This window comes from Gymnogyps californianus, chromosome 2, assembly GCF_018139145.2.
Source record: "Gymnogyps californianus isolate 813 chromosome 2, ASM1813914v2, whole genome shotgun sequence".
Classification (NCBI taxonomy): Eukaryota; Metazoa; Chordata; class Aves; order Accipitriformes; family Cathartidae; genus Gymnogyps; species Gymnogyps californianus.
The window spans coordinates 24,236,002-24,259,122 of NC_059472.1; the positions used below are offsets into that span (position 1 = coordinate 24,236,002).

The window sequence follows — 23,121 nt, forward strand, 5'->3', positions numbered from 1 at the left end:
TAGTTTAAGTAGGATGATTCACCTCATGAAAACACTCAGTATGTGCTTTAATTTGTTTTCATGCTGAAACAGAATATTTGCCTATTAAACTGTGAGGCTAATTGAGATCACTTGTACTAACCCTCCAACTCATCAATTTCAACAAGTTTAGGAAAGGATGAGTGATGCAAAAAAAAGAGAAAGATATTACAAGTAAATTTGGAGTAAAGGATAATAGAGTAATTCTTAGAGTGGAAGTATTAGGAAGTAGGGTTTAGTACAGTTTCTATGCAGCCTGTCAAATCACTTCAGGCTTAATAAGCAAGTTCTATATAAGTAGTATACCAAATCGCACAACACTATCCGTGTAATTTTTATATGTGGTGAGAGGAAATACCTGTTAGTATGCCAAACACATCAAAAAAGTGTCATTAGGTTTGCACTGCAATCTCTTACCCGTGTCCTATTTGTCTGCTATGTTGCTGGAGACATTATTTTTAAAATGTAGTTATTTTCAATTTTTAATTGATTCCAGTTACAATCTGTGGTTAGAAAGGGAATTACCTTTCTACACCTTGGCATTTAGTCAGTATAATTGTTAAACCTATTCCTCCTTCTTGTCAAACAAGAATATATAATCTTTGGGACAGCAGGCTTCCTTCCCCTCCCTCCCCCCCATAGGTGGCTGTCTTGAGACCTGTAACTCCAGTGAAGGAAAGCCAGCAAACTGAAGGTAGCCTGATGGCAAGTGATGGTTTCATCATTCAGCTGGCAGGCAACAGGTTTGGTTCCAGCACTTACTTGCTGAACTTTCTTGTATTTTGCATTAGACACCCATTGATTAAAAACTAGAAATAACTCAAGAATGGGACCTCCACATCTCTCAGCTGAAAATAAATATAAATCATGTCCACTGTAGCTGGTCCTCCTCTGGTTCTGTGATTCATGTGCTATTGGCTGAAACAGAAGCAATAGCAAGTGTCCTAAATAAAAGTCACCAGGAAGGGACGTACAAATCCTTGCTTTCCCTGAGAGGCAGGTATAGATTTTGTGCTTCTTTGTGCTTGACAAAGACACAAGGTTTTGGAGAATGGTTGCTTTTTCCAATGTACCTTTATAGGCAAGGTGGGCACTTTCTGGATGTTTGTGTGATTTGATTATAGTAAATCACAACAGGTAGCTTGAAAGTGCTCTTTGATACTTCTGAATAATAGAACGTTGCAAGCAAGAAGCTTGGAGAAGCAAACTTAGTGAACTAGGGAAGAGGGATTTCATTTCCTTCCTAGAGACACAAAATATTTGTGACAAACTTTTTTTTTTTTAATTGCTCTTGTGTTTAGTTTCACGTTTTGTTTCCTTCTGCCTTTTGTTTCCCTGCTCAAGGACAAAATAAGAAACAATAATAAGTTTTTATTTATAAGTACCCATGCTTAGAGGCCTCTGGGAGCCATGACAGAAAGTAACTAAAACCATATTTTTTTCACAAATAGGGAATTGTGCCCAGATAAAATTAGGATTTGGAACAAAAAGAGGCCTGTCATCCTACCCCAACATACAATATACAGCCTAGCAATAAACAACGTTTATGCCTTCTTGCTTAGTATGCCTGTGCATGCTCTGAGCAGAGACTATGCGGTATGTACCTGGAAGAAGGGAAGAAAATGCAGAATACAGAGAGGTGAGAGGACAGAGCTTGACTTTAGGAGGTTTAATGTGGAGTGGAAGAAAGAGTGGGACTGATGGAAGGTAGTACTACTTTTGTTCAGCTGCCTGGATTGTACTTGTTTTCATGTAGAAGCTTTTTCATATCTCATTTCAGAAGCCAGTGTTCAGACCAGCTTCCTCGCATTCCCTTTGTGGCTTTTTGGCAAGGCTTAGTGTTAGGGCTTTCTGGTGCACCAAGAGTACTTCTGATTGTTCTCCTTTCTCCTTTTCATTAACACTCCTCCCGCTTCTATTTTTTTTCCTGTTAAATTTATATTTGCTGTCTGCTTCGGACTGGCAAACAAGTTGCCTCTTCTTGCCATTTGAACTTATTCTGGGTTTCTAACTGTTGCTTCAGACTTCAGTGAAGCTTCTAGATAGTTCATAGTTGGTAATGATTATATTAAAAGAAGAGGACAGTGAACTCATGAGGTGGCGTTTGACAGAATGTAGAAAAGTGGTCAGGTTTTTGTTGTATTACTTTTTGCCCTATAAGACATGAAATGTTTTAGGTTTAGTCAGTATAATTCTTAAATACATTCTTCCTTATCAAACAGAAGAATATAATCTTTGCTACAGCAGGCTTCCTTCCCCTCCCTCCTCACCCATAGGTGACTGTCTGGAGACCTGTAACACCAACGAAGGAAAGCCAGCAAATGAGGTAGCCTAATGGCAAGTGATGGTTTCATCATTCAGCTGGCAAGCGACAGGTTTGGTTCCAGTGCTTCATCGCTAAACTTTCTTGTGTTATTGTATTACAGGATCCTTGATTACAGTGGGACATGCACCACACTGTAGAACCTACATTTTCAAAGGAGAATTCATGAGTTGGTTTTATTTGTTTTTTTAGTGATTTCAGTGCATCCAGTGTAAGAGATTGTGCCATACTGTAAGTCAGTCTCCTCTGTGATAGGAGGTGGATGCTTGGGTAGCTCTGGAGTGATGCTTTATAACTCTTAGAAAGGCCAAAGTCCCACAGCTGGTTTTTCAACTGACAAGGAAAAGCTATTGATATGTGTTTTATAACAACCTATGACCCAGGTCCTATAGAAATTCAGCAAGGAAGCTTAATTATGGGCTGGTTTCAGTGGTGCTGTGGCCTGGGCATTGGTATTTCATGGATGTAGTTTTGTTCAAGCGTATTTGCTGTGCCCATGTTAAGACGGTTTGCTTGATGCCATATGCAGGTGTGCTAGTGCTTTACTCCTGTATATATAGAAAGAGATGATAGGTGTTTCCAAGCCTATTCCAGTCCTCGAGCCCTCTCCTGTGTTTGGTAATAAAGTTGTTTGTTTATGCCACTAGTAGTAGTATCTTTTAAAAATGGGAATTTTTTTCAAAGAAAAACATCATATTGGCAATTCTGCTTCAAGAGCTGTTGCAAAATGCTAGCTTAACATGGATTTTCTTTGTTTTGCTGAAAGCAGAAATAAAGTATAACTCAGCTGGAATGGACTAATGGGTTTATAATAGTAGTATCATTGAGTATTTTTTCCTTTTCTCCAGAAGGTGGAAAAATAGAACAAAAGTTATTAAACCAGTTTTACAAGTCTCATTCTCAGGAAGCAAAGCAATGTTTTATGCAGGAAGCTCTTTTCCTCATTAAAAATTCTTTAAACTTGAGTTCATAGTGCTTCAAAAAGTCTGTGAAGGCTTCAGCTGGTTGAAAAATATGTGGATTTTCCATTTCAATGCCAGTTGCAATTATTTCTGATAAATAGGTATATTATAAAACAAACAAACAAAAGACTGAATGAGGCATGAATTTGAATGAAGGCTTGGGTGTATAAGTCACTGTGATGTGAAAACTGCAAACTCAGTAACCACTTTGTTATACAGCTCTCTGTAGTCAAACATTTCTTAGGTACATCCTTTGGTGTACTTCCAGCTGCTCTGGCCTAAGGAACTGGTGATCTAGTTTCTGCTGATGCTTCCTTGCAATTCAGAAACTAAGTAGACTGACCTCTGATTCTCTGAGGTGGCTGTCTAATAGGCATGTATTAGCAGCAGAACTTGCCCACTCATAAAACACAGTTACAATTTCTGCTTAAAATATGCTGAAGGAGGTGGCTGTGGCAACTTTCTACATGGTAGTTCACTGTTAAGTGCACTTGCCTGGAGATTGAGATCAAAATTCTAGGCTCTCTGTGACCTTACTATATTCAAAGCTCCTGTCTCCCATTTCCCAGGAGAATTGCTGCCACTGTGTTGTAGGCCACCTTGTGTGGTGAGAAAGTAGTGGTAGGAATGTACGAAATATAAAGCATAAGTAGTATATGTTGTTGTATAAGCTGTTGTAGCCTTTGTAGTAGAGGTGATAGTCCAAAGAAGGCTAAAAGCTGATTGCCATACAGCTTCTTACTCTAATAGTGACAAAGCAATATATTTTGAGGCAATAAAAATACTGACAGGATCTTCACAGAAGCACTGCAGACAGGAGAGCCTGATCCCCTAACTTCACCGACGAGGCAGCAGCTGGAAATGTTCTTCGGTCGAGTGGCAGATGGAGAACCCCAGGATGGGGAAGGCTGTGGAAGCTTGTGGCTTTTGGCAAAAGGAGGAAAGCTTTCCTCTGTAGATTTGCAGCTGCGGAAGAGGTCCAGTGCCCTGGTAATAACGGAGCGAGAGAAAGACTTAAGAGACTTCCCATAGGAAATTGTAAAAAAAAAAAAAACCCAAAACCCCAAACAAACAAACAAAACACCACCGCCTGTCCCCTCCCAGGAAATTGTAGTGGGAGACTTCCTTCTGTAGGAGATGGACGCCCTTATCTGCTGACCTTACTTGCTGTCCAGGAAAAGTTATTTCTTGCCCAGGGTCCAGCCCCACACCATTGAAAGACTGCCAGAGCTTGTCCAGTGCTTAGACTATTGTCTCCTGCTGCCCATCCATGTGCCAGTGATACTGCCAGAGGAGACCTTGAGAGTGACCCCAAGAGTAGCTCTAGGGTTGTGAGGATGTTGTTGATCATGACGGTGAAGGGAAAGCCTTGGAGGAATGGATGGATCCTATGGGTCAACGCTTGGTTGTGCCTCTAGTGTTGTTGATAGAGGTTTAACTTTTATGACCATGGGACCCTCTTTGAGGATCAGAGACTGCTGTGGAGAGATGGGTTCCACCTGACAAAGTAAGGCAAGAATGTTTTTGGCCAACAAGCTGGCCCAAAGTTAGCCAGACCAGCATGGTGGACCGTATACGTGGCTCAGCCCAACATAAAAACTTAACAACTAACAGCAGAACTTTTTAACAGATTTAAAATCAATTTAATATTAATATAATAGTTTTCTGTTAGAAATACATCACTACAAAAGCATTTTTCTTTATAGGTGACATCAATTGAATTTGATCAAAACATGCATTAGAATGGAATGTGCATTCCTTCTTATTTTGAAATGTGTGTTTAGAATTATTTATTTTAGTTACGATATGTTTTTGAAACAGTGTAATAGAGTTGGTGTTGTATTACGTCATTGCCTCATTCATTTTGTCCAGCATACTTTTTGGAAGAAATTCTCTTATGTAACTATTTGGGGACATCCCCATTGGCTGTATTCCTATCAGGGGTATTGCTGAGGTAGAACGTATGTTTTCAGTGTCCATCATGGTCGCTGCGTTCCATGGCTTGCCAGCAATTTCTCAGACTGCTGTTTTTACTGTGGCTTTCTTCCCAAAGCCATCTTGAAGTCGTGCAGTGGGCAAGTATCAGGATGATAAGAGAGACTGATATTCTTAAATGTTGAAACTGTGGCAAACATTTTTAAACCTGATCATCTCTTGTTGAAGAGTAAAGAAAAATGAGAACTGGAAAATCCAAATCCTCCTAGAATAGAACAGTCTATTGCACAGTAGGTTTTCAGCGCAACCGTGGAGTGATACTGATTGTGCTACAGATTTTTTTGTGGCAAATATATCGCTTGTGTAAAAAGTAACTTACTGGATCGTTGAGTGAATTAATTGTCCTTAACGAACTCTTTATGTATTGTACTTTCAAAGTTCTTGGTTCTTGAAAGACAGTTGACAAGATACCATTACTTTGTTGTTCACGAACGTTAGAAAAAGTGCTTTCATTCCAAAATGATCTTCTAATAACCTTACGTTTTGCTAAAAAAGTGCAACCTACATCAGTTTACTCTGGCATAAAGAGCCTGCGTGTTTTATAAAGTCAATACGAAAGAGGTAGGAGCCTTCACAGGGCCTTTAAACTAGTAGGTGTCAACCTATCCCATTTTCTATGAAAAACGAACTAAACTTGTTTGTGTTAGGTTAGCTAGAGATTGAAAAAAGAGGGGTTTTTTTTCATTTAATTATTTGTAAAAATAAAACCTTAAAAATAAATTTTTAAATAAATCCTTCATTTTTTTTTACATTGGAGAAAAAACACAAATCTTGAAACACCTCTGGTCCCATTGTTTTGCAGGCATAATATTTCTGGTTTTGTGTGTGAGCTTTTATATTTGCAATGAAGGTAAGCAGCTCTTGTTCTTTTAAACGGGTTAACTAACTGTATACTAAATTGGAATCAGAAGTGAGTTCTAAATTCTTATTTATCAAAACAAATAGAACAAGTCCTCAAAGTGTAAATTAAGTGTGCTTTGCTCATTTTGGAGTAATTTCAGTCCTGTTGACCCACTTTCCTTAATATGCATTTGATAGCAAGGAATTTGGAGGGGTTGGTTTGTTTTATGTATGTAGGCAGTCTTCTATTACGTATATAAGGAAGATATTTATAAATAGCTCTAAAACTTAAGAGCAGTGCTTGGAAAATCTTTAGTATTTTCTGTTACATGAGAGGAGGGAGACGATTTTACCTGTAATGGGCCAACATTTTGGTACTTAGAGTTTCTAACAGAGACACTGGTAATCTTCTTGTTTATAAGTATGTCTCAAGGATGAAACATAAGTACAACCATCTCAGCAGAAGAAAAAAATTGGTTGTGAAAGACCAGCAATGTGGTGTCCTATCTTTTTGGTACAAATAGTTTCAGGCGTTTTGGGCAATGATCAGCAAGTAATAAAAAGTTTGTATTAAGAAAATGCATTGTATTTCTGTTTTTAATTCCACCTCCTTCATACTACTACCTTCTCTTGGATCTGTTTTCTAAATCTATGCTTTGCTAAAGTTTAGATTCTTCCATTTTTGCCCTTTAGTGCTTATTTCTGTAGTTATTTGGCATCCCTGCTGTTTACTTGTCATCCTTTCCTCAGTCCCAGACTCAAGAGATCCAGAAACCTCATTCAGGTGATCTTGAGTTCAGTGGGGGCAAATTTGGGAGATTCTGGACAAGAGGTATCTGCTATGTGGTCTGTTAAATTCAACCTGGAGTTTAGGTCACTGAATGTTTTTGTTATGGTCGTGGTTGTCATTAATTAAAAGATGGTGAGTAGAGATAACTATGATCTGGGATTAGAAAAGAATATTGGAAAAGAACATGGCAACAACTGAGAGAAAAATCAGCTAAAAAAAATGTGATGAGGAGGTGTGTATGGAAACATGGCAGACTGAATGGAGCAATCATCGTGGAGTTGAATAGAAGCAACTGGAGTCAAGTGCAGTAAAGCCTAGAGCAAGACAGTAGAACACCACATTAAAAAAGCCAGAAGAAATCTTACTAGAACAGAATAATGTAGAAAGAGCAGAAAGAAAAGAACAAGTAAATCAACATGCTATAAAAGATGGCAGTACAAAAATAAGCATTAATGAAAACAATAGGCTGCTATTAATCATGCAGCAAAATTAGAATGAATTAAAAAATCTTCAGACAGAGGGAATGGGAAGAGATGATGAAATAAGAAGTGAAAGAGGAGGCGGAAAAAACCCACACTTAATGAATTAATAAAAACAAATGTAAAGCCAGATAAGATGATCAGCAGGTCCTAGCAATCATGTTAAACACAAGCTCAAAATATATTTCCAGTAGTATACCTTTTCACTTGTTAAAACAAGTAGTTCAAATAAAAATTCCTAATTATTTTATTATGCTTATAATTAAAATAGTATAGTTCTACCTGTGGGTTGTTTGTTTGGTTCCCCCCCCCCCCCCCCCCCAACTTAGTTATTTATATCTCCCATCCTGTTTCATATTTTACTTGTGGAAATGTATTTTATATTTCTCTATGTAGAATGTGTTACACTGCAAGCAAGTACACGTTTCATGAGTCAATGCTATGCAGAATATAGTCTCTGAGGTGACAGTTATGTAGAACTACTAAAGCGTTTCTTATGTTTTATTAATTGTTCTATTTTTTAATGAATTTGCTTTGAAATCCCACAAATGAAAACAAATTTCAGTCACTTAGGGTTGTAGATAATTTTTTTTACATTTAGTTTCATGAAAAGAATAATAGAATGGGAGTTCACGCTGATTTCGATCTACTTCGTAAAGCTTTTGCAGCTGCGTAGATGAGGACAAAAATCCCCCAGGGTTTCAACACCATGGAGATAGGGTGCTTTGCAGCCATCTGTAGAGTGTGATCCCATAATTTGCTGAGAAACCTCATTGGCAATGAATTTAATTAAGCAGTGTCTAGACACAGTTTGTGTGGTTGTTTTTGCAAGTTCTTTTTCGAAATAATTTTTAAATTGCACCTTTGGTGAAACTGATGGAACTCTGTTGCTCTCCTACAAGTGCCTGTGGACCAAGCCTTGAAGGTTAGGGGCATTCAGCACCCAAAGGGATGCTTAGCACCTTCTGTTATTCAGTCTCTATAACAACAAATAGATATTGCATGAAGTAACTTCTAATGTTATTTGTGTGTGCAACTCTGAAATGTCTTGAACATTTCTCCACATTGTATCTTGCTACAAAAATATCATTCTTCGGCTATGAGCTTTTATGCCAAAGATCCTCAGGGGACAAATGGAGGCTTGCACCACATACAGATGACTGTATTAGTTTCTGTAAAATCCAAGAAAATTAATAAATGGAGTTTATTTTATAGTGCAGTAAATCTTTAATCTTTAAATAATTTTAACTTTTTTTTCTTTTTTCTTTCAACTAAGGAAATGCTACTTCACCGCAAGTTCAAAGACCTTCTTTCATGGACTACTTCGATAAACAAGATTCCAAGAATAAAAGCCCTGAAAACTGTAATCAGAACATGCATGAACCTTACCACATATCCAAAAACGTTTTCCCTGATAACTGGAAAGTCCCTCAAGATGGAGACTTTGATTTCGTAAGTACATTTTTATTGTTCACTTTCTTGCATGCTGTTTATTTTATATGTGCCAAAAATAGTTAATCCCTTTCTATAACTATGTTAATACAAGTAAAATAAGTAAACTTTCAAGAATACCATCCAATATCTAATCTTAATGCCTCATATTTGTTGAAATAAGTACATTTGCTTAATGCGGGACCTTTTTAATGAGGAGTGGTATGTGACATTATGAATATACATCCTTGTAACTACTGGGGTTTTTTAAGTATTTTTGGTTGTTTATAGTTTATGTATTATAACAACTTCAAAATTTGACCCAGTTCTAATTAAAAAATTAAGTAAATAAATTGCTACAGGCGTGGAATATTGTTGTCATGTTTGCCGAGTATCTCAGTAAAATGATAAGCATTTTAAACTGGATTGGAGCCGTTTAGTCAATCTCCTTGGAGATGGTTAAGATCACCTACTGTTTTGCACAAGCCAGCTTGTTGGTACTATTCCAATAGCGCACATCTCTCTACATAGAATTATTCTATCTAACACCAGTCTGTCTATTTTAGGGTGGGGTTTTTCCCCCTCCAAAATATGTGTAGTTAATTTGCAACATAGGCAAAAAGAAATAATAACGGGCAAAAAGAAAATGTTCCAAAGTTATTGGTTGCTCCTGAAGTGAAATAAATAATTACTGTTTAGAGAATTGTAGATAATTATACCTGGTTTTCACCTTTGTTAATCTTTTTAACATGTTTGAATGAAAGAATTTGGTTTATCTGTTGTAGATTAAACATGTTCTTAACTGCAGTACAGGAGCTAAATATGATCACACGGCACCTTTTTGAAAGTACACTTGGGATTTGGAGAAAAATGTTGTGTTTAATTTTAGGTGACAGCTGTAGGTGTGGGATTTTTTTACCAGTTTTCACTTACTGCATTTCTACATAAAGCTGACTCTTAAATTTAAGCTACTGGAGTAGAGCCAGTTAAATAACACAGTACAAGCTGTTGCTGCTGGAGAGTTCTGATGAAGTTGGATTTTGGTTTGGGTGGGGTTTTTTAGGCTTGCCTTTTTTTTTTTTTTTTTTTTTGACCATAAAAATGCTATAGTCGTCTTCCTGATAATTGACTAAAAAAATAATTATTTGCACTATTCATTGGAAAATAACTGGCCGTTATTTAAGTGGGGTTATTATAGTGGCAATAAAATTGCCCTTAGAACAATTTAAAATTCATCCTATCTTTTCCATTACTTGTTAAGAAATGCAAGCAAAAATGATTCTTCTTGTAAATGCTAAGATCCTGATTCTCTAAGTGCTTATTCATGAATAATTCGCACGTGGATAATCCTGTGGAACTCGTTGACATTGCTTGTACATATGAAGTTGCCTTCTTGAAATAGGAATTTGTCCTAGAACCAAACCTGAGGAGTTCTGATCTTCAGAAACTTAACTGCTCTCTGTGTTGTAGGCAAACCTTGCTAGTGATCTTAGACTGGCTAGTCAAAGACTTCAGAATCATAGAATCATAGAATGGTTTGGGTTGAACCTTTAAAGGTCATCTAGTCCAGCTTCCCTGCCATGGGCAGGGACATCTTCCACTAGGTGCTCAAAGCCCTGTCCAGCGTGACCTTGAACACTTCCAATGATGGGGCATCCCCAACTTCTCTGGGCAACCTGTTCCAGCGTCTCATGGAAGTTACGTGATGTGCAGTTTGTCCTTGGCTTCCTAAAAAGGCAGTGTTGTAAGGCTTGTTGCTACAAAATGATTCTGATTGAAGACCAAATAAGATTTTAAAAAAAGTGAATTGCTATTTGCATGGGCAATGTATGTAGTTGGGGGGGTGCGGGGAGTGGGTGGAATTTTGTTTTAAGCATGATGAAAGCCAAATACTTCCATACATAAGCCAGCCTAAGAAAGAGTTTAGGAAGACTCTTCAATAATGGATGTACTGCTTCAAAGTAGTCCACTCAAGAATACATTTCTCTGAAGCATCTGGTACCAGCTGATGTCACACAGGATATTGGTTTTAACAGCCTGCTGGTTTGAACCATAGGCAATTATTATTTATTTATATATTCTAGAAGTACTTCCATTTATATTTTAGACAGCGAGTGGCAGTATTGGTAAGTGGCCTGCAAGAGACTTGCTGAAAGGATAAATCAGTGGGCAGCATGCATAATATATTGTCTACTCTTTGTGAGATCAACATGAATGTTTTCAGTTGCTGACATGAAGTCTTTAAATGATTCATGAAAGGGATAAATAATGGAAACTTTTTGTACTAAATAATTCCATTCTATTTTGTTTGGAATTAGCTTTAATGGGATCTAGAAAGGGATCGTAACAGTAAATGCTGACAGCCATAATTTTATTTAAAGAAGGGATTGATACATTAGAACTAAAATGTAAATGATCAAAATCTAACTTAATGCTAATATATTCTAATAGTACTCCAACCTTCTATGTAGAAGAGGAGGGATGCTCTGTAAGTTAAGACTTAGAAGTTTATTAGTGTATGTCTCTGTTACAGCATAAACTAAAAAAGCAGAAATGCCATTGAGGTGGGAGGGAGAAGGGAAAAGGAAGAAAAAACAACCCTTATAAATCGCTGCAACTAATCAGTTTGCTTATTTCTATGTATAAGGCCGAATGGTATATTTGCTTTAGGTCACAGCGATATTTTATCCTATTCCTAGTATATTTTACAGTTTGATAAAACAATACATAGTTATTTTATTTGTTTAAATGTACAAATACATGTAATGCAGATATAGCAGCTAGTCTTACACACTTCCTGCTGTTTTTAGATAATGTAAATAAATGATACAGGAGACTTTTCTGATAAGATGGATAAATGAATGTATAAAATAATACAAAATTAATTTAGCACTAGGTCTAGTTTGAAAGTTTTTGTGTGGGCATAGTTTTCTGCCCTGACGTAAATGTTTTAAAAACTCCTTGCCAATAAAAATAGAAGACTTTTCCAAGAAAATAAGATGCTTTGGTCATCAATCTGAGCTTTAAAAAAAGTAATTTTAGCAGCGGTTTTTCTTCTGTAACTACATATTTATGCTTTGTTTTTCACTGTTGAAGTACATCTGTTTTGAAATTCAAAAGCTGATCTTACTTTTTTTTTTCAGTAATGCCATATGGGAATTTGAGATCCATCTCGGACTGTTGGTCCTGTGGGCCTTCAGTTCCGTGATCAGTCTGTGCTGGTTATTGATGTAATGTTCCATGAATTGATGAGAAAAAATTGCCACTGCAGACCTTCAAGTTTTACATTGTATTGAATCAGGTATATTGCAAATAACTTTGAACTAGACTTAATTCTGGTACTGTATAGTTGCACTGAATGTTACATTATTCCAAATTTATGCTGTTATGTATGCTTCAGGACTAAGGTGCTGGTTTTCATGTGTAAGAGGTGTTTGGGGTTTTTATACTACATTTCTACTTGCTTTTAAAAAAAAAAACCAAACAACCCCAAACGTTTTTGAATATTGTCTTTTCTGTGGCTAGGAATTTGTATAGGGTTGCTTCTTTGATATTTGTTTTCAGTTATTTTGTTGTCTGGTTTTGTCGTGTCATGATAAATTCTGAAAACCAAAAGTGTGGGTCTTTTGTATCAGTGAATCTTAGGGAAATGTATTTCTGGGGAAGTACTTGTAAATGTTTTGTTTTGGTTTTTTTCTGCTTCAGCCTTTGAAATTGAAGTGTTGAAGGTCTGATTGGATATAAATCTTACAAAAAACAAACTGGTGTTTATTGAAACTTCAGCTTTTATATTAAACTTTTAATATATACTTCACACTCAAGGATCATTGTGGATGTTCGTTTTCATTGAATGCTATCGCACTATAGGCAATTTTTTTACACATTTTTATTGTTTTTAAGGGGCATGCAGCAAATGGCAAAATTAAAGCAATATTTTTAACCCTAATTCTGTCAGTTTTACTTGGGGTTAAGTGATGTTTTGTTCACAGCAAACCTTGATGCCAGTAAGTCTAATCAACAAGATACTACTCATTGTGAGGAAAAGCGGCATAAAGTCTTTGAATAAGTAAAGATGCAGAAAAGCTATATAGTGTATGGGTATGATATTCATAGAAATGTTAATGATGCATGGTATAAGCAGCTTTTCATAATGAGGCTTAACTGTTTAATGGACCAACTTTTAGTCTTAGCTCACAAGTCAGCAGTTTGGATCAGAGTGCCAAATTAGAGCAAATTATGTGTTTGTTTTGACCGTCTAAGTGACCAGTCCTTTTAAGAACAGTTGTTTTTTATAGATATTACGTATTTGTATGACCATTTTGCTATTATGATAGCTTTGTTCTTTCCACGGGGAATGTTTTCGATGAGATGTGTACATGCTGGAGAGAGCTGTGCATTAAATGAGCAGTATAACTGCAAGGTGTTGTTGAAGCAGCTTGCTCAAATTTCTTTTTGTCTTTCACAGTTGAAGATTTTGTGATATTTTGTGTAGCATTTATCACATTTTTATGGGCATTATAGAAGATAGTTTTCACCAAAAAAGGTGAACTTTTAATAAGAAGTGCTCGAAATTTTTATCATGTGGAGAAAAACAGGTAAATCTTAGCTTGCTAATGTGCTATGTGTACGTGTTTTTAAATAACCTGCTGCTTACGTTTTTACTGTATCATGACATTTTACATCTCATTAAGATATAAAATTGCTCTGTAAATCCTTCTACCCATTAGTAATATATATTACTGTGGGACACGATGCTAACAGAGGATTTACATGAACTACAGTGAAGTGATATCTAATTGATAATAACCCGTGAATTAACATTACTCAGAATAAGTTGCTAAACTTCATTTACACTGATTGAATATATTATTTCATTTTAAATGAGTCATTTACTTTTTGTTATGAGACGATAAAATGTAAAAAGGCAAATTATTTATTATAGCAATGCTAGGGTAATGATTTCCGTCTTTAGTAGAATTATTTCCAAACAGGAATGGTATCCAGATTGTTAAATATTAAACAGTGAACATGTAGATCATGTTTTGCAGTAACTGCAGTATCATGTTTAAGTAGATGCATTTTGGGTGACTTAAAGATTCTGGAATAGCAACAAAAATATAAAAAGCCATCTGTTACCCTAGGCAGAATATTTCCCTGGGTTTAAACCAGAACAAATACATTAGAATATAATCATTGTGAAATAGTAGTATTGCAGATACTGAGCACTTTAGTTAACATTTATAAACGTATAATGTCACAATTGATAGGGTAAAAAAGTAAATACCATAAAATGACTGAAGACCATATAGAATTTAATGAAAACTTAAGTAATAAAGCTAGGCTGAGTTAGCTTCATTGGAAATACTTCTTTGTCCAAAACCTTGGCTGGGTTTACTCTGATTTTATTTAAGCAGCAGATGAGTTTGTTAGGTACAGTCTTCTTTCTAATTAATGGGAATGAAAGTATTTCATCTATTTTCAACCATTTAGGATTCTCTTCTAAGTAATTTGAACATTTTAAATGAAGTATTAACATATATTCATTTTGCTTTGTTTTTAATTAGTTGCTTGAATATCATAAAGCATTTCCAGATGCTGACAGGAAGAACGTTTTCTTAACTAAGCAAATATGAAAGTTAGGTTTCTGGGTTTGCATGGGCTGTATGCATATGAGATAAACAAAAGATTATTTACAATGTCATATAGTTAACGAAAGTATTATTGGTGTCGGCAGTCTGCATGCAGAATTTTATTCGTTTCAGTTCAGAGACGGCTAAGAGAGGAGAGACTGGAAAATTAATACAATGAATATAATATGCTTTATCTAGCTCTTTTTGTGAGGACAGTGTGAACCTCAGCAGTGGAGGTTTTCTGTACCTCTTATAATAGGCGGCTGGTACAGAAGCTTCTTGTGTGTTGAGTGGTTATTTAAAAAAATGAAAGGTGTGGGGGTAATTCAGTGGGCGAGATATTTGTATTAGGAGTCCACTGTGGATAGTTTGCAGGTCATGGCTGTGGTTTGTTAGGCTTATCATGCAGCTCTTCAGGCAGACAGTAAGAGAGATTGTGCCAGCCTGACACGTAAACTGAAACTGTATTATTGATTGGTGGGGTTTTTTTCCATTAGGCAAAGAGAACGAACCAACCTATTACACTTTTTTTTTTTTTAACTCTGCAAGTCAAATACTGACTGATTTAACTAAATCCTGTTTGTATATTCTGACCACAAAAGGAGAATTATTTTTCTTGGAGAGAGCGGGGGAATACACTGCCTGAGCAGAGTGTTTCTCCAGCTGGTATTGAATATAGGATCCTTTCTTTTTGAATATGTCCCTTCCCCTATTAGTAGGGGATTTTTCATTTTCATTTTCATTTCATTCAAATTCATCCCCAATTTCAAATAATTGAAAATCAAGCCTAGTAATTTGGTCTCATATATAACTAAATTGTTTAGGCTGTAAACAGAATCAATCCTTTCTGTTTATCTTAAATTGTAAGATTATTTTAAAGCAGTTACTCTGATCATCGAGGCAGTCATGCCAAAGTGTTAGTGCTGTACTTTTGCAGTTTTGGAAGGTGAATCGTGCTGTCTGACAAAGTTTATATGAATTTTGTATCCTAAAAGAGCACAGAAAACACCCTTCTAGGCCAAAAAGCTTTTTGCATTCTTACATGTGAAAAACACAATTAAAGATTTTTACTTATTATTGACATGTCGTCTGAAGATAAGACAAGAACTCAGGCTTGAATTGCAGCAATTTATTTGAAGTTAGATAGTAAGAAGAATGTCTAATAGGATAACAACGTACGATAACAGGTTGCCTCAGAGGGCTGCAGAAGTTGCCGTTATTGTGAGTGTTGAAGACCTGGTTAGGTAAACACGTCAGGAATAGTTTTGGTGGAGTTGATACTGCTTGGAGCAGAGGATTGTTGTAGGTGACCTCCTCCTGGAAATGTTTCCGAAGGCCTTATTTCCTATGGCTTTTTAAGCTACTGCTGATGGCTCATGTTTGTAAACGTGTTGTAAAGATGTTGAGAACACATAGGTCTTACTCAAGCTCTCACAAACGTTGACATACTTAATTTGTTTATTAGGAGTCTCAGTATTTTGGAGGAGCTAGACCTTGAGTAACCTTGACAATTTTTGCAATTAGCAGTCAACTATTATTTCCAAACATGAGTCTGCCTCTGGAAAATTTCAGCCAAGATTCGGTCAATAAAACTTAACCATGTTTTCTCTCCCGAAAGTTTAAAGTATCCCTGCTGTCTTATTTTATCATGTCAAATAGTTTCAATGTGCAATGTGTTTTTTAATTACAAAATAGTTTCTAGTGAGAAGACACTTTAAAACTTATTTTTCAGCCAACTTTCAAATTCTTAGTGTAGCGTTAAGAATGACACTACTTCACTCCAAAGAGTTTAAATGCTTGCATCATCTAACCCCCTTTTTTTTTCATCACTAGCTCAAGTGGAGAGACTGAAGTGTAGCTCTAGTGTAGATATTCAGTTATACAGCAGGTCTGTAATTTGTGCATAGTTTAAGGAGAACAAAGGAAAGAAATGAGTGAAGCTGATGAGCTGGGGCAGCGCTGCTGGTTTAAAGTAACATCTTGTTACCTTAGTAACCAGTTGTCTGTACTAATATACCTCTTTGAGATCATTGTGTAATAGCTAAGTAATGCGTGTAGCCTAGAAAGAGCTTTGAAATACTTGGAAAAAACAGTTGTGGCTGGACAAGTTTTAGATGATCCTTTTTTGTCCATCAGACCAATTCAGTTTCAGGTCTCTATTCTGTTTTCTCTTACAAAAAAAGGGGGGGACAGATATTTAATCCAAATAGTTTCCATATTGCATGAATCACTGTTAATGTCAAGACAGCCTACCACACCTTTGTGTGTAATGTCTGATCCCCAAACTGAGTGCTGACACCAAGGGGTGCGTGTTCTACTTCAGGGTTTCAGCAGAATTCTTTGAAATCATCTCTATGACAGTATCATGCAAATTTACCACCAAGAAACAAAATCTGTTCTCCTACTCTTTGCTATGATGATTAATGATGATGAAAAGAAGTAAAAATAAAACTTGCCTCAGGAGAGTGGGCGACTGGAATTTTGCAAGACTGTTTTAAGTTAATTTTTGTAACTCCTTAGTTTTGAAGAGGATTTCCTCATTATGTGGTTTGGTAAAGAACATGGGATGTTTTTTTCAGTTTAGCTTTTTTTACCCTTTTTTAATTTCTTATTTTTACTGGACTCAAGTGGGAGCACGAGACCTTGTCAGATAGGATTCTAGCAATTTAACAGAAAAAAATTTTTGGATTAGTTCAGTGTCTGTGTGGCTAACTCTCAATAATCAAAAAACTTGTATTAGATTTCTATGCCTCATGTTTTGATCGGCAGCCAATAAGTACCATGTGTAGACTATATATTAAGCATAGATGTTAACAATATTTCATAAACAAAATACTGGAAATAAAATGGCTGACATTTAATACTGTTGAGCTTTATGAAGAATGGAAAAAATTCTGTGCGGTTTTTGTTTGCAAATAACTGTAGAATTTGAAGAAAGAGACTTCCGCATTAAGGCGTTGACTTCAAACAGAGGGCTCATAATACTTGGAGTTCTTTGTTATTTGGAATTAATATCGTCAGATATCTGATTAGATTGGATTTAGTACACAATCCCAAAACCAGGGATTGCCCAGAATATTTGGTTTACATGTAAATTTTATTTCCTTTTCTTATAACTTGCATAACTCAGAGATAAAAGGGAACTCCTAGGAAACTTGACAGCAAAATCTGTATTTCTGTAAGAATACACTTATTCTCATTTACTTGTATTTTAGTAATGTGTGAAATGTATGCATTAAAATGATCCAAATGTCATTCTTTTACATTAGATCTCTAACTATAGATGCCTTATAGCCCGCATTTGCTTTTGTTTATTAGAAGTTGCAGCATTGCTATGCACTAGTCATTTTATTTTTGGTGAAAAAGGTGAGGCTTTTTCTAGACATGTGTGCAGTGTAAAGCTGTAAGCTGTTTGGAGACTTGATTTTTTTCATTCAGTGTTGTTGTTATTTGTGTCTGGATAAAAGTGTGCCTCATGGACAGCACCGGTACCTAAAAATGTAAAAAAACTTATGTAAAATCACCCCGGGGGGAGGCGAACCCAACAAACCCACAAAATTAATTTGGCAAGTTTTTATACCTATTTTATAGTGTTATATGAGTAACAATCTAAAAATAAAGCTATGCAAGCCCAATATATAAAGCTGCAGCTATTGACAAAGCCTGTATAGAAGTATTAATCTCATACTTGCTAAAGTCAGTGGCAAAGCTCCTACTGACAGCAATGTTAAGTTTAGCTGCTCAGATTATTAAAGAAACCACTTTCATCTGTGTGCCTAAATATGAAACTACATTTAGGTTTAGGGTTAGAAATTTCACAGGTTAGACTGTTTCTCTCAGTATTCCTTCATTTAGGGCGAGTATGCCTAATTCCTAGGAAAGAAATACCTGAAGAATTAATACTTACTTAGCATCTACTTAAAAAATCTTGGTATTGCTTACATTTACATTTGTGTGGACAGTAGGAGTTGTACAGATATAATACTAGTAAGAAAATTTAGTTTCTTAACCTAAATAAGACATACCAGGATAAAATTGCTCTGTAGGAAAGCTCTAAATGTACAGTAGCATGGTTATAGCTGTTTCAAAAAACTTCTTGATGCTCAGCTGAGAACCCTGACTGCATTTCCCTGACAATTTTTAGTGTGCCATAGTGAGAACTGAAACAAGTTAGCTTAAACCATTTTGAAGAATTTAACTTATTTTACTTTGCGTTGCAGCAGACTAGGGTCATGGACAAGGTTAGATCTTCAGCTGAGAAGCAGGAACTTAGCAAACCGTGCAACCTTGACTGCATGATACTGTATGAGCATTGTCATGGTTTAACCACAGTTAACTCTGTCCCAGGTGAAACCAGGACAGCATGCTGTAGTGCTTTTAGATGTGAATTAGGTGGAACTTTCTGAAAACATGTTTGAATTTTTTTTTTCCCTCATGGTGTCACTACAGCCCAATATATTTAGTTGTTTTTTATATTTGAATATTCTTTCAAGTAAGAATAGAGGAAAAAATGTTCTTCGAAGACACTTACAGACCAAACTTCCCCATCACCCACAAAAGTTCTCTAGATCCAACAAGTTCTCTTAGTAAAAATGAGCTGTCCCAAAATGACTGTCTTTTATTTTGTTGTGTCCTCTTTGAAGATTGTGCTTTTTGGCATAGAGAATGACTTTAAGAAGTGTGGGAATGGAAGAGGCGGCTTTCTTACTGGGAGCTCCTTGGGCAATGGTCCCACTGGAACCTGGAGGAGGTGCTTATATTTTTTTGAAGGTAGTTCTTCATGTGCTTCTAGTGCAAACGTTTGGGGTTGGTTGTTTTTTTTTTTTTTTTTTCCCCTGCGGTGTCAGCTGGATTATCACTTCCAGAGAATGGTCATTTATTTTTTGTTGAAGTTAATTGTTACTTTAAGAGTGACATTAATGATAGTCACATGTTCTAAATGCCATCCATACACAAGAACAACGTGCACTCTACAGAGATGAATAATCACCTCAAGATGAGAATTAGTATCCTGATAATGTACATAGAGATAGAAATGTGATATTTCCACGGTGCTTGTGATGTGTGTGTATAGGGTGGAATGGGCTTTTTATTTTGCTTTTGCAAAGTTAGAAATTTCATTGCTATTTCTGTCTTTCTAAAGAGTTTCCATTAACTAATAGAATACCACTGTGAGTCAAGATAAAGAGACCGATGTAAGTAAGCCTACATTCAGACAGATTCAATTAAAGTAACGAAGACATTAAATTGAAAAATGAAACTGATGCTTGTCCTTTGGGATTTTGTCTGTGACTAATGATTCACCGAGATGTGAGCACCTGTGTGCAGCCCACCTTCAATGCTACTTCAGAGAAACAGAGGAGGAATTGGTAGGAGCATGTTGAAAATAGTGCAGCTTGGTGTGTACATGCTTGGCTGTTTCATTTGTTGCCTCTTGAGCTGGTTAACTTCCTTGTCATGAGTTTCAAAGACCTGGTTTACAGTAGTTGTTCTTCCCTGCATCAAGTTCTCTGACAACTGCTAGCATGTTTTGAATGGTACGGTAACATAGAGCCTTTTGAAGGAATGATGTTATGGCCAAATAATGCACCTTTCACTTACACTCAGCGCTTAACAGGATTTAACTCCCAAATTGTGCAGTGCCCTTCTATTTAAAAAACAAAACAAAAAACAAAAAATGTAAGCCCCAAACAGTTTTCAGAGTAAAGGATGTTTGCAGAGAAAAAGGGATGGAAAAGAGCTGATGCCTCTGAAGAGGATTTCTGAAGGATTTGGGGGAAAGAGCGGTAGGTGGAGGGAGGCCAAACTCCATGTTACTTAAGCATCCCTGTGGCCTGTGAAACTCAAGAGCCTTGTTTTCTCCTCTCTGCTGGCTGCTGACTCTATGGCAACAGCCCACTGATCATCTCAGAGGTGGGCTAATTCAAAACTACAGGGGAAAACAGCAACATTGGAAACAGTGGTTAGTTTGAAACTACCTAACCTGTTTTCCATGTTTTAAAGAGCTGTTGCTATGGCAACAGCAGCTCGCGGAGGACCGAGTGCTGCTAAGTTTCAGAGGTTCGGCAGTCATGTGCACATGGAGGGGCTGTATCACTTCCAACACCAAGCTGTGTTCCTTGCACACACCTTTTTTACAGATACCGCTGGTACCCTAGAATTAACACATACTTTAGAAAACATATTACCTAAATCCTAATGGAGCAGTTTACTAATCTGACTTGATTTCAACTCAGTTCTTCCTTTGTTCATCTTCTCCATCTAATTGCAGCTTCCCAAAATAGAGCACCTCTGAAGAATGATAGTTGCCATATCCTATGGTCCTCAAACTGTCCTGTCACCAAACACCATGATCATTTTGTTTTGCAGTTCCATATCCCATGTTATGGGTTAGGGAGAAATTAATTCCAGAGCTGAGATGCCTTCATTGAAAAATAGCCTGACAGGTTTAATCAGTGAATTAGTATCTGAAATGCCTCTGCTGCTGGCAGTTGCCATTATAACATATGGGAGAGAGAGGATTTTGTAGATGGCCAGTTCAAGAAACTATTTTACGGCTTTAAATTGAAAATCAGTGCAGTGAACTTCACCTGGCATCTGGAGTGTACTGTGCTTATTGTGAAAACTGTCACTTAGTAAGTGGACAACAGTATAGTATGCTAACAAACAGAAATGTTTGGTTAGTAGAGGTGTAATCCAATTTTCAATTTAGTGCAATTTTTTTATTACGGAGTGAGAAGAGTGGCTGTAATGTGATCCATGTCTGAAAGGAAAGTACATTCTTGCGAAGCACAATTTTTCAAGAGCAGTCCTTGTCATAACTGCACCTCAGATTCACAGGAGTAGTTGGGAGCCCAGCAAAGCACCTTAGTTATAGTAATACTGGAGCCTCTGCCTTACTGAGTGGGAGCTATAAGAAGAAAGAAAATTCTAGCTAGCTGTTTTTTTTTTCTTTTCTTTTTTTTCCAAATTATTAGCGTTATTTTGGACTTGCTCATGTTGAGCCATGGATTGAAAGCCTTCCTCCATCTCTAACAAGCAGATTATAAGACCAGATATGAAGGAGAATGTTCATCTGTGATGTTTAGTGTATTGGTTATCTGGGAAAAACTGATGTTATAATTGTGAAGGATTCTGAAATAATCTCATTAAATGCAAAAAAGTGTTAAAAAAACTGTGTTCAGGTGCTGAAATAAAATGCTCAAAAGTTAGGGAGTGATGCATTTATGATTGCTTGACCATTACGGGCCCATTCTTTAACTGAGTTATAACCCATAGTCATATAATTAAAGAACGTGTTACAGTGTTTAATAAGAAAAAAGCAAAATTAAGATTGCTTAAGAAGTTGTAAGATGTTCTTCCCTAATGTCTTTCAAGTATTTGACTTAACATTCTTTCAAAGAGTTTTATACATAGAATCACATAATGTAATTTCATATCCATTTAAAAAGGAAAAGGAGGAAGAAAAGCAACATTTATTCCATGCGAGCACAACAGCCCTCCACTACACAACACTGGTGAGGTTTGAACGCTGAATTGTTAATCACTGGTACCCCGATCACAGTGTCTTCAATTGTTAGAATAAGTATGCTGACTGTTAGAGAGAGGAAATCAAAAGGAGGAATAGACTACTGGGAGCCTGGATGGAGGGAACAGGGAAGGGAAGGAAACAAGGAAGATCGAATTAGTCTTTCTCCTGCTCATGGGATAGGATTAGTATGAGCTGGTTCCACAGAGGTATTTCTCTGAACAAGACACAAGTGGCTTTGAGGACCGGTCATTATGGCAGAGGGTCAGTCCAACACAGCCTTCATGTAATAGTGCATGTGTAACAGAATTGCCCAGTAGATGTGTTAGGATGCATATTGTGAGATGAGAATAGGGACTGATTAGGTGAGTAAGACTTGAGAGTTCAAGTGTCAATTATTTCTGCTTCCATGAGAAGTGGAACTAGCCTTAAAATGTTTTTAAAAAGGGGGTTGGACTAGATGATCTTTAAAGGTCTCTTCCAACCCAAACCGTTCTATGATTTTATGAATGTGCACTTGTAGCTCAGAAAGCCAGTTGTATCCTGGGCTGCATAAAAAGAAGCACGGTCAGCAGGTCGAGGGAGGTGATTCTGCCCCTCTGCTCTTGTGAGACCCCACCTGGAGTACTGCATCCAGCTCTGGAGTCCTCAGTACAAGAAAGACATGGACCTGTTGGAGCAGGTGCAGAGGAGGGCCACAAAAATGATCAGAGGGCTGGAACACCTCTCCTGTGAGGAAAGGTTGAGAGAGTTAGGGTGGTTTAGCCTGGAGAAGAGAAGGCTCCAGGGAGACCTTACTGTGGCCTTTCAATGTGTACAGGGGGCTTCTAAGAAAGATGGAGAGAGACTTTTTACCAGGGCCTGTAGTGATAGGACAAGGGGCAACGATTTTAAACAGAAAGAAGGTAGATTTAGATTGGACATAAGGAAGAAATTTTTTTTATAATAAGGTTGGTGAGACACTGGAACAGGTTGCCCAGAGAAGTTGTGGATGCCCCATCATTGGAAGTGTTCAAGTTCAGGTTGGACAGGGCTTTGAGCAACCTGATCTAGCGAAAGATGTCCCTGCCTATGGCAAGGGGGTTGGACTAGATGGTCTTTAAAGGTCTCTTCCAACCCAAACCA

The 23,121-nt window shown here is 36.9% G+C and overlaps 1 protein-coding gene across 2 annotated transcripts in view; it reads left to right on the forward strand.

Moving 5' to 3' along the window:
- STK3 (serine/threonine kinase 3) overlaps window positions 1-23,121 on the forward strand; it is a 143,304-nt gene that overhangs the window by 84,884 nt on the left and 35,299 nt on the right. For both annotated transcript variants that reach the window (XM_050890853.1, XM_050890854.1), the window contains one exon: window positions 8,684-8,859. In XM_050890853.1, coding sequence (XP_050746810.1) covers window positions 8,684-8,859 — 176 coding nt within the window. The remainder of the gene's footprint in view (window positions 1-8,683; window positions 8,860-23,121) is intronic.